The following is a 17239-nucleotide window of genomic DNA, read 5'->3' as shown; positions in this document are numbered from 1 at the left end:
GTTTGCAAATTTCTTAAATAGCTAAATATATACTCAGTATATGACCAAACTATTCAATCCTAGATATTCACACAAGAGAAATGAAAGCTACATCCACACAAAGACTTGTATTCAAATGTTCGTATCAGTTTTATTTGTAATAGCCAAAAACTAGAAACACAGATTTCTATCAACACATGAATGGATAAACAAATTTGGTACATCTATACAATGAAATACCATTTAGCAGTAAAAAGTAATTAATATAGATACATGTAACAACAAAAACGAATCACAAAATAATTATGCTGAATGAAAGAAGCAAAACAAAACAAGAATACCTACAGTACGATTCCATTTATATAAAATAGTAGAAAATTCAAACTAATTTATAATGACAAAAAACAGATCAGTGGTTGCCTGTGGATGGGGGGAAGGGTGTGGGGAGGGAGGGTTGGATGACAAACGGGCATAAGGAAACTTTTAGGGGTAATGGATATGTTATTTTTATTGTAGTGATGGTTTTAAAGGCACATACATATGTCAAAACTCATCAAATTGTACACTTTAAACAAGTTCTATTTACTATATGTTATTATACCTCAATAAAGTTGTAAAATATATCTTGGAGACAATGAGAGAAATTTGAAAATGGACTGGATATATCATATTAGATATCATATGAGAATTAGATTGATAATGATGATGTAGTTATGGGGGAGAATGTCCTTATTTTTAGGATATGGATGCTCAAATATTTGAGTGTAATGCTATAATGTCTATAACTTACCATCAATTATTCAGGAAAATATTTACATATACATTGTTGAATCTAGATGAAAGTTGTATGTGTGTTCATTGTACTGTTCTTTCAGTACTTCTACATGATTGAAAATTGACATAATTAAAATGTGGGGAAAACACAATATTGTTATATTGATTTATTGCCCATCCTCGTCTTAGGAAGAGAGACATTACCTTTATTGTCCTAGAATGTAAGTAAATCTTCTCTGGGAATGTCTCCAGGGAGGGAGACATTCTCTATCTTTACTGTTCCGGAATGTAAATAAACCTGAGCACACTGGCTGTTAATGTCTAGACATTAAGAATTCATGGAGAATTATCTCTGAACAGGAGGCTAGAGCCAATCACAAACAACCAAAAAGAATAATGATATGAAACGAATGTAGAGTGGTAAGAAATGGACGGAGAAGATGACAAAGACACATTACATTGGCATACTTGATGTCCCTGAAGAAGAGAAGAGATGGACCAGATAAAAAAGTTAAAATAAAACTTCCCTGAAATAAAAGGCTTGAATCATGATTGGAACAGCTCACTATAACCCAGTTAAAATTAGCTCACAAAAATCAAGACTAAGGCATATGCTTCTAAAGATCCTTAACTTCCAGCATAAAAAAAGAATCACATGGCAGAAACATACAAGAAAAATAGAGAGCAGGTTAATCTAAGACTTCTCAATGGCACCACTCAATTTTAGAAGAGCAATGTTTACCAAGTTCTCAGGAAAAGAAAGTGTAACTTTAACAATCAGGGTTCAATCAGGGAAGTGGATTCATTATGAGTATTATGGAATAAGGAATTTTTATATGAATTAGATCATGCACAATTGTGGGAGTAGCTGGGGAAGTAAAGGTATGGAAGGGGAAGCTGGAAGATTAGAGAAGTGACTAAACCAGCCCTTTTGAAACACTGGCATGGGTGGATAAGTCAGTGCTTGCAAGAAAATCTGAGAAGCCAGGCACATCCAGCTGCTTAAGTGAGACTGTGAAAGGGGAGCTGATGGAGAAATATATGAAGAGCTGTTGCCTTTGTGGGTTGCAGCCAGGCATCTGGTGGCAGGCCTGGGGCCACTGTAGGTAAGCAGGGCTGGGAGATAGAAAGGGCTGAATACAGAGTGGAAGAGAGTGAGGAAAAATTAAGACCTTCCGGGTATCTCTACATCTGTCCTTCCCTGTATCTAATCTCAAACTTTTGGAGTAATGGTTGCTCCTTCACTTTGACCTCCCGAATCTCATGCAATTTCTACTTTTGGCCGACTCTAACCTGGAGTCACACAGGATTCTTGAAAACACATTTCTGAGCATAACCCAGACAACAGTAGAACAATACAGCCCAATAACCTAATTTTTTCTTCTACTGGAAAAGTTTTGTGGTGAAGTAACACCATCTGAGTTCAGAAACTCCTTCAAATTTGCTCAATTGTTTTCCTTAGTTAAATTCACTTCTAAAATAACACTCACCAAAGTTAATAATGACCTCCTTGTCACAAAATCCAAGCACCGGTTTTCTTTCCTCATGTGAATTGACCTCTAGACTGGACAGTTCCTTCACTGAAACACTCCTTGGAAACACTCTGTTCTCTGTGAACCCCTTGCTCACCTGGTATGTTTTCACCTCTCCAGCTGCTCCTTCCCATTATCCTCTGTAGATGAATCTTTCTTGGCCTGGTCCTCAAATGCTGATAGCACAAGCCTTGGTCCTCGGCCTGCTTTCCCTGTCACTCTAAACATTTTCTTTAGGTAGTTGGATGAGACTAAGATACCACAGACAAGCTCTCAAATCCTGCCCAAGCATAGAGAATGGTAGGGGGGCCTTGGCAGGCTCAGGAAGTTGGGTGTATCTAGTATTCAACAAGAACTTCTCCCCACACATAGTTCTAAGTGCTTTACACAGATAAGTGCATCAACTTCTTGTTAAGAGTAATTGTGTACCCCCCAAAGATATGTTGCAGTCCTAACCTCCAGTACCTCAGAATGTGACCTTACTTGAAAACAGAGTCTTTACAGAAGTAATCAAGTTAAAATGAGGCCAGTAGGGTGGGCCTAATCCAATATGACTGGTATTCTTATAAAAAAAGGGAAAATTAGACACACAGACAGACTCGCAGAGGGAACACGATGTGAAGACGCACGGGAAGAAAATGGCTGTGTGACTGGAGTGATGTATCCACAAGCCAAGGAATGACTGAGACTACCAAAAACTAGGTGAGAGGCACAAAACAATTCTTTCTCTAGTGCCTTCAGAGGGAGTGTGGCCCTGCTGACACCTTAATTTCAGACTTCTGCCCTCACAATACATTTCTGTTGTTTTAAGCCACTCAGTTTGTGGTACTTTATTACAGCAGCCCTAGGAAGTTTATATACATCTCATGTCAAATCTATGAGATAGGTACTACTGTGAACATCCATCCTTTACAGCTGAAGAAATCAGGACAGAGAGGTTAACTAACCTGTCCAAGGTCACATAGCTAGTAACTGGTAGAGCCAGGATGGAAACCCTGGCTGGACTGGTTCCTGAGCCTATCTACCCAACCACTATGCAAACTGCCTCAATATTTTGAACAGCATTGCTCCTAAGTTGAAAAGGGGGTGTATAAATAAATCTTAATATGCAAATGGTTGAATAAATTATTGCATATCCACCCCACGAACTATCATGCAATCATTCAAAAGAGTTATTGTTGAGTAATAAAGCAAGCAGAGATAGTTGTATGACATGATCCCATATTTGAAAATCAAGGAAGAAACCAATCCTTATACAGCTTCTATCTGATTATAAGCACGTAACATATGTATGTCTATATACAATTATGAGCACAGATTAAAACATGAAAGTGTTCATAGTAGTTAATTAGTACTGGTTATCTGTTGGGGATATAGTGGAGGAGGAAATTCAGTAAATAATAAATGTATTAGTTAGCTTTTTCTCGGTAATAAGCCACCCAAAACTTAGTGGCTTAAAACAATCAACATTTTAATCCACGATTCTGTGAGTTGTCTGGGATGGGTGGGGTGGATGGCAGAGCTTTTCTAGTCTAGGCCAGTGTATTACTATTGTAATCTATTACTATCTAACAAATTACCCTAAAATTTAGCAGCTTAAAACAACATCTATTATCTCGTGGTTTCTGTGGGTCAGGAATTCAGGTGAGGCTCAGAAGGGTGCCTTTGGCTGAAGGTCTCTCATAAGGTTGCAGTCAAGCTGTAAGCTGAGGCTATGGTCTTATGTGAAGGCTAGACTGGGAGAATATGCTCCCAAACTCACTCATGTGGGTCTCTCCATAGGGCTGCCTCATGCTTCCCCTAGAGTAAGCCCTCTGAGAGTGACAGCATCCAAGATGGAAGCCCCCATCTTTCTGTAACCTAATCTTGGATGTGACATCCCATTACCTCTGCCTCATTCTATTCACTAGAACCAAGTCACTAATCCAGCCCAAACTCAAGGGAACAGAATTACACAAGGTTGTAGATACCAAGAGGTGGGGATAATTCAAGGTCATCTCAGAGGCTGCCGAGTACAGTGGGCTTGACCATGGCTAGATGGATAGAATGGCTTCATTCACACATCTGGCAGATGAAATATGGTTGGTCTAGGGCACCTCAACTGGGATGGCTCACCTCTGCCCCATCACTGCTCCGTAAGGTCTCTCATCCTCTAATAGCATAACCCAGGCTTTTTCACACTTGGGCTCAGGATTTCAAAGAGCAGCAGGAGTGGGCAAACCTCAGTGTGCAAGTACTTCTCAAGCCTCTGCTTGTGTCATATTTGCTAATGTCCTACTGGCCAAAGAAGTGGCCAAATCCAGTTTCAAGGGCTGGAGAAACAGACTCTACCTCTTGGGTGAAGTGGCAAAGTCATATTGAAAGGTGGCATATATTCTGATGGTAGTGGCCAAAGGAGACCATCCAGACTTCTGGGTTCTGGCTAGAATGTAGACACCTGAAAAGAGCGCCCATTCTTATAATTAGAAAAAATTCAGGTAATCTACAAAATCATAACTTTTCTTGAACTCATCATAGAGCAACCAACTAGCTTGATATATAAGACAAATGCCTCAAAGGAGACAGGAAGTTATCACTGGTCACCTATGGCAGAGCAGGAAGGAAGATGGGTCTACCACACCAGCAGTAAGAATTCAGCAAGAATTTTAAGTAAATTTCTAAAGGCTGAGTGTGGGATAGTGTGAGAATACAGGACCTCTGAGAGCTGGAGACCTAGGGGTATTTGGCCCCCATTTGCAGGTTCTTCTCCACAGACCTCCACTGGGTGCTCACAAGAAACACTGGGGATAGGGTGGGACTGGAGAAAGCCTCTCTCAGTGGTGTAGGCCTGCAAGGGGACAGCTGCTGATACAGAAATGGCACAAAGCCCCAATGGGACCCTATTCCCTTACAAAACAAAAGCCTTAAGCCACTGGGGGAAGTGCAGCAAACCTTGTTGCCCACAGGACATAGGTGAAGATCCACTGTGGCTAGAGGAAAGGAAAAGGGAAAAAACCTTTCACTCACAGGGTAAGGGCAGGAAACCATCCTAGGCCCAGACCATTGAAGGCTTTATACTAATGGGGAGGGCAGGATCACTGAAAAAGCCTCACCCTCCAAGACCTAAGACTGAGGCTGGCCCAGGACAACTCCTGTCCCCACACTCATCAGGTCACCAAGACCCAGGTAATAATAGAAGTCTACTACTAAGGGAGAAGCAAGAGCATAGAGAGGGAGCCTCTCTGAGATGCAGGCACATAGGAAACGCCTAAAGGCAAGGGTGGTTCAGGAATATTGAGAAAAATTATCTGGAAAATCAGTGCCTATTCTAAGCACAAGGTAACACTAGAGAAATTTGAAGTCATTGACACACTGCAGGTAAAGAGAGCAACAAAACCTAAACCCAGCCTAAATCCTGACTAGATGGACTCAATTCCCCTATGCTAATGACCTATAAGGAAAGCAGCCATTATCTACTCCCAGGAATAAATATTTACCTCAGTTTCTACTCTCCTACATACAACATCGGACATTCAGCCAAAAATTACATGCAAAACAGCAAGAGAAAACAATCTACTGTCAAGAGACAAAGCAATCAACAGATCCAGACTCAGTTGATCCAGCTGTTGGAACTGTCAAACAGGGAATTTAAAATAACAATGATTAATTAATATGTTAAAGAGGGCAGTGGAAAATGTAAACAACAGGTATGAACAGATGGGGAATTTCAGCAGAGAGAATGGAAATACTAGAAATAAAAAGAAAACATAACTGAGATGAAGAATGCCTTCAATGGGTTCATCAGTAGATCTAACAGAGCCAGGGTAGGGGTTAAAAACCAGTCAACTTGAAGATAGGTTAATAGAAATTATCCCAACTGAAATACAAAGCAAAATAATGACTGAAAACAGGCATACATATAGGGATGGAAATTTGTAGCATTTTCTATCTAACAGTCTCTCTTCTGGTCATAAATTATTTACATTATCATACCATGCAAAATATGTTCACCTTCATTCCAAGACCTCTAAACGTTTATCCCAAATTATAGCATCAGGCTCAAATCTAAGACCTTAAGTCTTCTGCATCAGGTTCAGATATGGCTGAGGCTCCTTGGGTGCAGTTTCTCAGTTTCTTGATCCAGAGACCTGTGAATTAAATGACAAGTTATATGACCACCCCCCCCAACCCAACACACACACACACACACACACACACACACACACACACACACATATAAATATAAATACAATAGTGAGATAGGGACAGGATAACTGCAACAGATACTCCCATTCAAAAAGGGGAAGAACAAGAGGCACATATCAGTCACTGTTCCATAATAATTCTGAAATCCCACAGAGCAAATATTGTCAGGTATCCCTGCGCCAGGGGCAAATAATGTTTCTTGCTTAGGTCACAGTTCTACCTGGGAATGGCTTCCCAGTCCATTTTAGTACATTGTTCTTGGGTCTTCTCTCTGAGACAGCCTTCTTTTCCCATAAGAAATGGCCCATGTTTGCAGCTGAGTAACTTTCTCAGCGTGCTTCCTGTTCACAGAAGTTAGAGAGGGGAGTCCAGAGGCCACTTTTCATTTTGGACTGTTTCAGTCCCTTTAAGTCCAACCTGGAGGTAGTTTTGCTAGTAAAGCTCTATTAAAAATGTTACAAGTTTCTATGAATCTGGTTTGTATTTACTCCATGTCCCAAATGCGACATCAACAATTCTTTTTACCCTCCCTACTGTGAGCAGTGTGTCAGGCTACTGGGACAATGTTGTGAAGTTTTTAGAAGCTGTTTGACTTAGCTGAGAGAGTCTCCCAAACTCCAACCTAAATATTTCACACATTTTAACAAAGGGTCTTAGAGCCACATCTACGATTTGATCTCTACCCTTGGGCCATTTTTTCACCTTGAGAATATTTTGGTGGCTGGAGAGACTGGAGATGTGAAGCAGTTATTTTCCAACCCAGCCAAGTCCTGGCTTTTCTGTTATTTCTTCTGAATTCTGCTCGCAAATGGAACAGTTATTTGCTTAGTTCATACTTTTCTTTCTGTATCTTATCATATGCAGCTAAAAGAAGCAAACTGATACTTCCAACATTCTGTTGGAAATCTCTTTAGCCAGATCCACAAGTTCATTTGGTACATTCTCTATCTTTCCACAGAGGATGGTGACTGTTTTGCTCTTTTTTGCTATTTTTTTCCCTTACTAAACAACACAGACTGCCATGATTTCCAGCCTTTCTTAACAGTTTTCCTCATTGTTTTTCCAGTCTCTGCCTGCTGCTCAGGCCCAAAGCTAATGTCACGTCTTATGTTTTGATACAATACCCCCAGTAGGCGTACACTTTTAGGTATTACTTAGCATTTGCTGTGCAACAGACTACCCCAAACTTAGTAGCTTAAAACAATAATCATTTTATTTATCTCATAATACTCCAGGTTGGCTGGGATAACTGGTGTGGCTCTTCTGGTGTGGGCTGGCGTGGCTGGGGCTGAAGGTTGATGAAGGCCTCACTCCCATGTCTGGCATTTGGTCTAAGGGGCTTCAGCTGGCCTGGTTCATCTCTGTTCCATGTGGCTTCTCATCCCTCAGTAATGAGTTTCTTCACACGAAGGTCTTGGAATTCCAAAGAGCAGCAAGAGAGGGTAAGACTCGAGGCAGGCTTTACACACTTCCCCAGCATCTTCTTGAATCTCTTTGTTAATGTACATTGGCCAAAACAAGTCACATGGCCAAGCTCAGAGTCAAGGAGTAGAGAGACAGCTCTACCTCTTAGTAAGAAAAACAACAGAGTAATATTACAAAGGGGGGTGCATAAAAAAAGATGGGAGAGATCTGTGGCTATTTTGCATTGTACCACAATGAAGGAAGATAAAAATATGATGTCATGGAAACCAGTATGAATGATAGGATTATATTTATGTGTTCATGTAAAATTATATCAGCAGATGTGTGTATATATAAAACCATAATGACTTTAAAACTGTGGATTCACATGAGCAAAATATTCAATAGGAAACATATTTGATAGACACAATTACATTAAATCCAAAAAAAATTTTCAATTATTCCTCCCATTGTGCAATGTGTTCTGCTACAAATACCCTACAGAACTGAGAGCAGGTCTACACATTAAATATATCATTTTGTTGTCCTACCTTTTGTTTTGTTGCCACTTTAAATTGCTTAATATAACACAGTAAACATTACAGTCATTTATATAATTTTGCATACTCCATCTGTAAAGAATTTGGTAATAACTTGCCTTATATAATACTTTGTACAGGAAGGCTTTTCCTAACGCCTCAAACTGACAGCATTTTCCCCAGTATGAATTCTATTATATTTTGTGAGGCTGTGAAAATATGGAAGTTCCCCTTCATTCAGTGCATTCTTAGAGGGTCTCTTCCAAATAATTTTTCTCATCTCAGGTGAAAGAGCCTGATGAATTCTTTTTATTATACAATGTATTCATATATGATCGGTCTTGGTTGAATTTTATAATACACACTTAGACCTGATTTCTGTGATAAGGTTTTCTCATTTTCAAGAAACAGGGTTACTTTCATGTATGAATATTGCGATGCATACTCAGAACTGATTTCTGAGTGAAGCCCTTTCCACAGTCACTACATTTATAGGGTTTCTCTCCAGTATGAATTGTCTGGTGTTTATTGAAATTTGACCTGTCAGTGAAAGCTTTCCCACATTCTGCACATATATATGGTTTCTCTCCTGTGTGAATTCGCTGATGTACTTTGAGATGTGGTTTCTTGGAGAAGGATTTCTCACAGTCAGAACATTTATAAGGCTTCTCTGTAGTATGGATTCTCTGATGTGTAATTAACTCTGACTTCTGGATGAAGGCCCTCCCACAATCAGCACAGACATAGGGTTTCTCTCCAGTATGAATTGTCTGGTGTTTATTGAAATTTGACCTGTCTGTGAAAGCTTTCCCACATTCTGCACATATATAAGACTTCTCTCCAGTATGAGATTTCTGGTGAGTATTGAGATTTGACCTGTTGGTAAAGGCCTTCCCACAGTCAGTGCATATATAGGGTTTCTCTCCTGTGTGAATTCGCTTATGCATCTGGAGTTGTGACTTAGAAGGGAAAGATTTCGCACAGTCACTGCATTCATAAGGCTTCTCTCCAGTATGAATTCTTTGATGTGCAATCAAGTGTGCCTTTTGGATGAAGGCCTGTCCACATTCAGTACATATGTAGGATCTCTCTCCTGTATGAATTCTCTGATGCATTCTGAGCGTTGATTTTTGGGTAAAGGCTTTCCCACACTCACTGCACTTGTGGTGTCTCTCTCCAGTGTGAATTTTCTGATGTACATTGAGGGCTGAGTTCAGGGAGAAGCCTTTCCCACATTCACTGCATTCATAAAGTTTTTCTCCAGTATGGGTTGTCTGATGCCTAAGTAGAGATGACACTTGGAAAAATGATTTTCCACATTCACTACATTTATAGGGTTTTTCTCTAGTATGAATTTTCTCATGCATAATTAATTCTGAATTTTGGATGAACGCCTTCCCACACTCAGAACATATATATAGTTTTTCATCTCTATGAACTCTCAAATATATACTGAGTAGTGGCTTCTGTGTAAAAACATTCACACATTTGCTAAGTTCATGAGGTTTTTCCATAGTATGAATTCTCTGAGGTGCAAAGAGGTGTGACCTCTGGGTGAAGATCTTCCCAAGTTCAGTACACATATTTGCTTTCTCCCGAACAGGAAATTTCAGATTGTGACTGAGTGCTTGTTTGAGGCTGAAGACTTTGCCACACTGATTGCTGTCACAGAATTTCACTCCTGTATGTGTATTTTCATGGTTAGTATAAGAAGAGCTCTGGGTGAAAACTTGACCATGTCCAATAATTTTATCAAAGTTCTTTGTTGCATTGTTTTTATTATGAATAGGTACATCTAAATTATACTTTAAACTCTTTCCAAATGAGTCACGTTTATGGGATCTTTTCTGTGAAGGAATAAGATTTGGGCCTGGATGAACAAATTTTCCACTGTCTTTATATTCATAATCCCATTCTGTATTCAACATTTTCTTATTGATGAAAGCAGCATGACTCAGAGGTTTGTTCTGTTTTTCCTGATAGCTTTTTATCTGTTCAGCACCGTGCCACAGTTCTTCTAAAATGGAATACAATGAATCATCTCTTGTATCTTCACCCTCCATTTCAGTATGAAATGAAACTTTTCCAGAAATTCTTTTTTGTGAGGTCTTAATCCCAAACTTTCCATCTAAAAAGAGAATGAAAAAGTAAAATTGACACAAAGAATAGACAGCAGAAGATTAAAAGGTACACGTAAATTAATCCAAATTGAACACAGGGAAACCAGTAAATTTGATGATGATGATGATGATGATGATGATAATGACAGAAAATACATATATAGCACTTATTATGTGCCAAGCTCTTATATGACACGATGTTCCAGGCATTGTTCTAAGAAATATATACATATGAACTCATTTAATCCTTTCAAAAGCCCTGAATATATATATATTCAGTATTGGAGATTGGAGTTCAGCTAAGCAATCTAGCTCTATTTTGGTAGGGGATATCAAGAAGGGTGAAGTGAAGATTAAACAGACAAGGGTTTTAAGGGGAAATTTCTGTGCAGAGCCTAGGCTTGAAGGGGTGACTCAGAGTCTAAGTCTTCATTAGCTTGGCTTGAAGGGGTGACTCAGAGTCTAAGTCATCATTAGCGTTCAATTCTAAATCCTCACTTATCTCACTGCTTCTTGCTTATTAGCAACAATATCAAATTAAGGTGATAAAAAACAGTTAAATTTGCTAAGAGAGTAGATCCTAAAAATTCTCATCATGAGGAAAAATTTTTTCTTTCTCTTTTTTGTATCTATATGATATGGATGTTAACTAAACTTACTGTGGCAATCATTTCACGATATATATGTCCAGTCATTATGCTGTACACTTTAAATTTATACCATGATGTATGCCAATTATATCTCAAAAAAACTTAAAAAAATAATTTATTCATGCCTATAGGAAAAATATTGTGATCACAGCCATCTTGACCTATACAAACAATAAATGGATGTCTATACTCCAACTCTCCATCCAGGTGTTATTGTTTTCTTGGAACAAAAATTATATATATTTAACAAGAAGTGCAAAATCAGAGAGATGACAAACCAACTGTGGTAGACTGAAAGCTGCCCACCAGAATCTGTTTCATCATTCTTTTGCAAAAACAGAGTAGTAGCCAGGCATATGGCTGCCCAGTCATATAACATTTCTCAACCTCCTTTGAAAATTGGTGTGGCCATGTGACAATGTTCTAAACAGAATGTGAGAGAAAATAATGGGTGCTACCTTCAAACCAGAGCATTGAAACAGTAGGCATGTTTTCTCTATACCTTCTTCTACCCTCTTGCTTACTAAAACCTGGACTTGACGGCAACATGGATTCAAACATGCAGATGCCACAAAGAATCCAAGAGACAGCAGAGTTGAGTAATGGAAGGAACCTGGATTCATGAATAAGCAGGAGCAACTAGGTTTTCCAATGGCCTGTGATATTAGAGACTTTATATAAGAGAGAAATAAAATTCTGTATTTAAGTCACTGTATCTAATGCTCTCTTTACTATTGTGAATTACCTTTAACACAATTAATATACTATTCTTGCCCAGAGTGGAAATCACAGATTGTTCCATTACAAGTACAGTTCATGAGACATATGCCAATCTCAATAATAATTGTAAAATGAAGAATTACACACTATCTCACCAGCAAGAGTTTTTAGATACTGAGAATGCTCTGAATCATCAAATCCAGTTTTCCCCTGTTAGTCATTTTGATACTGTACTCTGAACACATGTCCCATAAAAAATCTCATCCTCTTCTTTTTTTTTATTTTTTAACATCTTTATTGGAGTATAATTGCTTTACAAGGGTGTGTTTGTTTCTGCTTTATAACAAAGTGAATCAGCTATACATATACATATATCCCCATATCTCCTCCCTCTTGCATCTCCCTCCCACCTTCCCTATCCCACCCCTCTAGGTGGTCACAAATCACCGAGCTGATCTCCCTGTGCTTTGCGGATACTTCCCACTAGCTATCTATTTTACATTTGGTAGTATATATAAGTCCATGCCACTCTCTCACTTCGTCCCAGCTTACCCTTCCCCCTCCCCGTGTCCTCAAGTCCATTCTCTACGTCTGTGTCTTTATTCCTGTCCTGCCCCTAGGTTCGTCAGAACCATTGTTTTTTTGATTCCATATATATGTGTTAGCATACGGTATTTGTTTTTCTCTTTCTGACTTGCTTCACTCTGTATGACACACTCTAGGTCCACCCACCTTACTACAAATAACTCAATTACGTTTCTTTTTATGGCTGAGTAATATTCCACTGTATATATCTGCCACATCTTCTTTAAACATTCACCTGTCAATGGACACTCAGGTTGCTTCCATGTCCTGGCTATTGTAAATACAGCTTCAATGAACATTGTGGTACATGACTCTTTTTGAATTATGGTTTTCTCAGGGTATATGCCCAGTAGTGGGATTGCTGGGTCGTATGGTAGTTCTATTTTTAGTTTTTTAAGGAACCTCCATACTGTTCTCCATAGTGGCTGTATCAATTTACATTCCCACCAACAGTGCAAGAGGGTTGCCTTTTCTCTACACCCTCTCCAGCATTTATTGTTTGTAGATTTTTTGATGATGGCCACTCTGACCAGTGTGAGATGATATCTCATTGTAGTTTTGATTTGCATTTCTCTAATGATTAATGATGTTGAGCATTCTTTCATGTGTTTGTTGGCAATCTGTATATCTTCTTTGGAGAAATGTCTATTTAGGTCTTCTGCCCATTTTTGGACTGGGTTGTTTGTTTTTTTTGATATTGAGCTGCATGAGCTGCTTGTAAATTTTGGAGATTAATCGTTTGTCAGTTGCTTCATTTGCAAATATTTCCTCCCATTCTGAGGGTTGTCTTTTGGTCTTGTTTATGGTTTCCTTTGTTGTGCAAAAGCTTTTAAGTGTCATTAGGTCCCATTTGTTTATTTTTGTTTTTATTTCCATTTCTCTAGGAGGTGGGTCAAAAAAGATCTTGCTGTGATTTATGTCATATTGTTCTGCCTATGTTTTCCTCTAAGAGTTTTATAGTGTCTGGCCTTACATTTAGGTCCTTAACCCATTTTCAGTTTATTTTTGTGTATGGTGTTAGGGAGTATTCTAATTTCATTCTTTTACATGTAGCTGTCCAGTTTTCCCAGCACCACTTATTGAAGAGACTGTCTTTTCTCCGTTGTATATTCTTGCCTCCTTTATCAAAAATAAGTTGACCATATGTGGATGGGTTTATCTCTGGGCTTTCTATCCTGTTCCATTTATCTATATTTCTGTTTTTGTGCCAGTACCATACTGTCTTGATTACTGTAGCTTTGTAGTATAGTCTGAAGTCAGGGAGCCTGATTTCTCCAGCTCCGTTTTTCTTTCTCAAGACTGCTTTGGCTATTTGGGGTCTTTTGTGTTTCCATACACATTGTGAAATTTTTGCTTCTAGTTCTGTGAAAACTGCCATTGGTAGTTTGATAGGGATTGCATTGATTGCTTTGGGTAGTATAGTCATTTTCACAATGTTGATTCTTCCAATCTGAGAACATGGTATATCTCTCCATCTGTTTGTATCATCTTTAATTTCTTTCATCAGTGTCTTATAGTTTTCTGCATACAGGTCTTCTGTCTCCTTAGGTAGGTTTATTCCTAAGTATTTTATTCTTTTTGTTGCAATGGTAAATGGGAGTGTTTCCTTAATTTCTCTTTCAGAATTTTCATCATTAGTGTATAGGAATGCAAGAGATTTCTGTGCATTAATTTTGTATCCTGCTACTTTACCAAATTCATTGATTAGCTCTAGTAGTTTTCTGGTAGAGTCTTTAGTATGCTCTATGTATTGTATCATGTCATCTGCAAACAGTGACAGCTTTACTTCTTCTTTTCCAGTTTGGATTCCTTTTATTTCTTTTTCTTCTCTGATTGCTATGGCTAAAACTTCCAAAACTATGTTGAATAACAGTGGGGAGAGTGGGCAACCTTGTCTTGTTCCTGATCTTAGTGGAAATGGTTTCAGTTTTCACCATTGAGAACGATGTTGGCTGTGGGTTTGTCATATATGGCCTTTATTATGTTGAGGTAAGTTCCCTCTATGTCTACTTTCTGGAGAGTTTTTATCATAAATGGGTGTTGAATTTTGTCGAATGCTTTTTTCTTTTTATAAATTTATTTATTTATCTATTTTTGGCTGCGTTGAGTCTTCGTTGTTGTGCACGGGCTTTCTCTAGTTGCGGGGAGCAGGGGCTCCTCTTCATTGCAGTCCGCAGGCTTCTCATTGCAGTGACTTCTCTTGTTGCGGAGCACGGGCTCTAGGCGCACACAGGCTTCAGTAGTTGTGGCTCACAGACTCTGGAGCACAGGCTCAGTAGTTGTGGAGCATGGGCTTAGTTGCTCCACGGCATGTGGGATCTTCCCCAGGCCAGGGCTTGAACCCGTGTCCCCTGCCTTGGCAGGCGGATTCTTAACCACTGCGCCACCAGGGAAGCCCCTTGTCGAAAGCTTTTACTGCATCTATTGAGATGATCATATGGTTTTTCTCCTTCAATTTGTTCATATGTTTTATCATATTGATTGGTTTGCGTATATGCAAGAATCCTTGCATTCCTGGGATAAACCCCACTTGATCATGGTGTATGATCCTTTTACTGTGCTGTTGGATTCTGTTTGCTAGTATTTTGTTGAGGATATTTGCATGTATGTTCATCAGTGATATTGGCCTGTAGTTTTCTTTCTTTGTGACATCTTTGTCTGGTTTTGGTATCAGGGTGATGGTGGCCTCGTAGAATGAGTTGGGGAGTGTTCCTCCCTCTGCTATAGTTTGGAAGAGTTTGAGAAGGATAGGTGTTAGCTCTTCTCTAAATGTTTGATAGAATTCGCCTGTGAAGCCATCTGGTCCTGGGCTTTTGTTTGTTGGAAGATTTTTAATCACAGTCTCAATTTCAGTGCTTGTGATTGGTCTGCTTACATTTTCTATTTCTTCCTGCTTCAGTCTCAGAAGGTTGTGCTTTTCTAAGAATCTGTCCATTTCTTCCAGGTTGTCCATTTTATTGGCATATAGTTGCTTGTAGTAATCTCTCATGATCCTTTGTATTTCTGAAGTGTCAGTTGTTACTTCTCCTTTTTCAAGACTATTGAGTCTTCTCCCTTTTTCTCTTCATGAGTCTGGCTAACGGTTTATCAATTTTGTTTATCTTCTCAAAGAACCAGCTTTTAGTTTTATTGATCTTTGCTATTGTTTCCTTCATTTCTTTTTCATTTATTTCTGATCTGATCTTTATGATTTCTTTCCGTCTGCTAACTTTGGGGTTTTTTTCTTCTTCTTTCTCTAATTGCTTTAGGTGTAAGGTTAGGTTGTTTACTTGAGATGTTTTTTGTTTCTTGAGGTAGGATTGCATTGCTATAAACTTCCCTCTTAGAACTGCTTTTGCTGCATTCCATAGGTTTTGGGTTGTCGTGTTTTCATTGTCATTTGTTTCTAGGTATTTTTTTGATTTCCTCTTTGATTTCTTCAGTGATCTCTTGGTTATTTAGTAGTGTATTGTTTAGCCTCCATGTGTTTGTAATTTTTACAGATTTTTTCCCCTGTAATTGATATCTAGTCTCATAGCATTGTGATCAGAAAAGATACTTGATATGATTTCAATTTTCTTAAATTTACCAAGGCTTGGTTTGTGACCCAGGATATGATCTATCCTGGAGAATGTTCCATGAGCACTTGAAAAGAAAGTGTATTCTGTTGTTTTTGGATGGAATGTCCTATAAATATCAATTAAGTCCATCTTGTTTAATGTATCATTTAAAGCTTGTGTTTCCTTATTTATTTTCATTTTGGATGACCTGTCCATTGGTGAAAGTGGGGTGTTAAAGTCCCCTACTATGATTGTGTTACTGCCGATTTCTCCTTTTATGGCTGTTAGCATTTGCCTTCTGTACTGAGGTGCTCCTATGTTGGGTGCATAAATATTTACAATTGTTCTATCTTCTTCTTGGATTGATCCCTTGATCATTATGTAGTGTCCTTCTTTGTCTCTTGTAATAGTCTTTATTTTAAAGTTTATTTTGTCTGATATGAGAATTGCTACTCCAGCTTTCTTTTGATTTCCATTTGCATGGAATATCTTTTTCCATCCCCTCACTTTCAGTCTGTATGTGTCCCTAGGTCTGAAGTGGGTCTCTTGTAGACAGCATATATACGGGTCTTGTTTTTGTATCCATTCAGCCAGTCTATGTCTTTTGGTTGGAGCATTTTATCCATTTACATTTAAGGTAGTTATCGATATGTATGTTCCTATTACCATTTTCTTAATTGTTTTGGGTTTGTTATTGTAGGTCTTTTCCTTCTCTTGTGTTTCCTGCCTAGAGAAGTTCCTTTAGCATTTGTTGTAAAGCTGGTTTGGTGGTGGTGAATTCTTTTAGCTTTTACTTGTCTGTAAAGGTTTTAGTTTCTCCATCGAATCTGAATGAGATCCTTGCTGGGTGCAGTAATCTTGGTTGTAGTTTTTTCCCTTTCATCACTTTAAATATGTTCTGACACTCGCTTCTGGCTTGCAGAGTTTCTGCTGAAAGATCAGCTGTTAACCTTTTGGGGATTCCTTTGTATGTTATTTGTTGTTTTTCCCTTGCTGCTTTTAATATTTTTTCTTTGTATTTAATTTTTGGTAGTTTAATATGTGTCTTGGCATGTTTCTCCTTGGATTTATCCTCTATGGGACTCTCTGTGCTTCCTGGACTTGATTGACTATTTCCTTTCCCGTATTAGGGAAGTTTTCAACTATAACCTCTTCAAATATTTTCTCAGTCCCTTTCTTTTTCTCTTCTTCTTCTGGGACCCCTATAAGTCG

General features: G+C 38.6%; 1 protein-coding gene across 9 annotated transcripts in view; it reads right to left on the bottom strand.

Annotated features, from left to right (window-relative positions):
- Positions 1-7665: 7665 nt before the first annotated feature.
- ZNF81 (zinc finger protein 81) overlaps positions 7666-17239 on the bottom strand; it is a 72468-nt gene continuing 62894 nt past the window's right edge. For all 9 annotated transcript variants that reach the window (XM_082446483.1, XM_082446485.1, XM_082446481.1 and 6 more), the window contains one exon: positions 7666-10541. In XM_082446483.1, the coding sequence (XP_082302609.1) occupies positions 8833-10541 (1709 nt within the window). In that variant the 3' untranslated portion in view covers positions 7666-8832. The remainder of the gene's footprint in view (positions 10542-17239) is intronic.

Source organism: Balaenoptera physalus (assembly GCF_965194825.1).
Source record: "Balaenoptera physalus genome assembly, chromosome: X".
NCBI classification, from domain to species: Eukaryota; Metazoa; Chordata; class Mammalia; order Artiodactyla; family Balaenopteridae; genus Balaenoptera; species Balaenoptera physalus.
The sequence above is the reverse complement of the archived record's forward strand: the minus strand, read 5'-3'. Positions and strand labels throughout refer to the sequence as shown.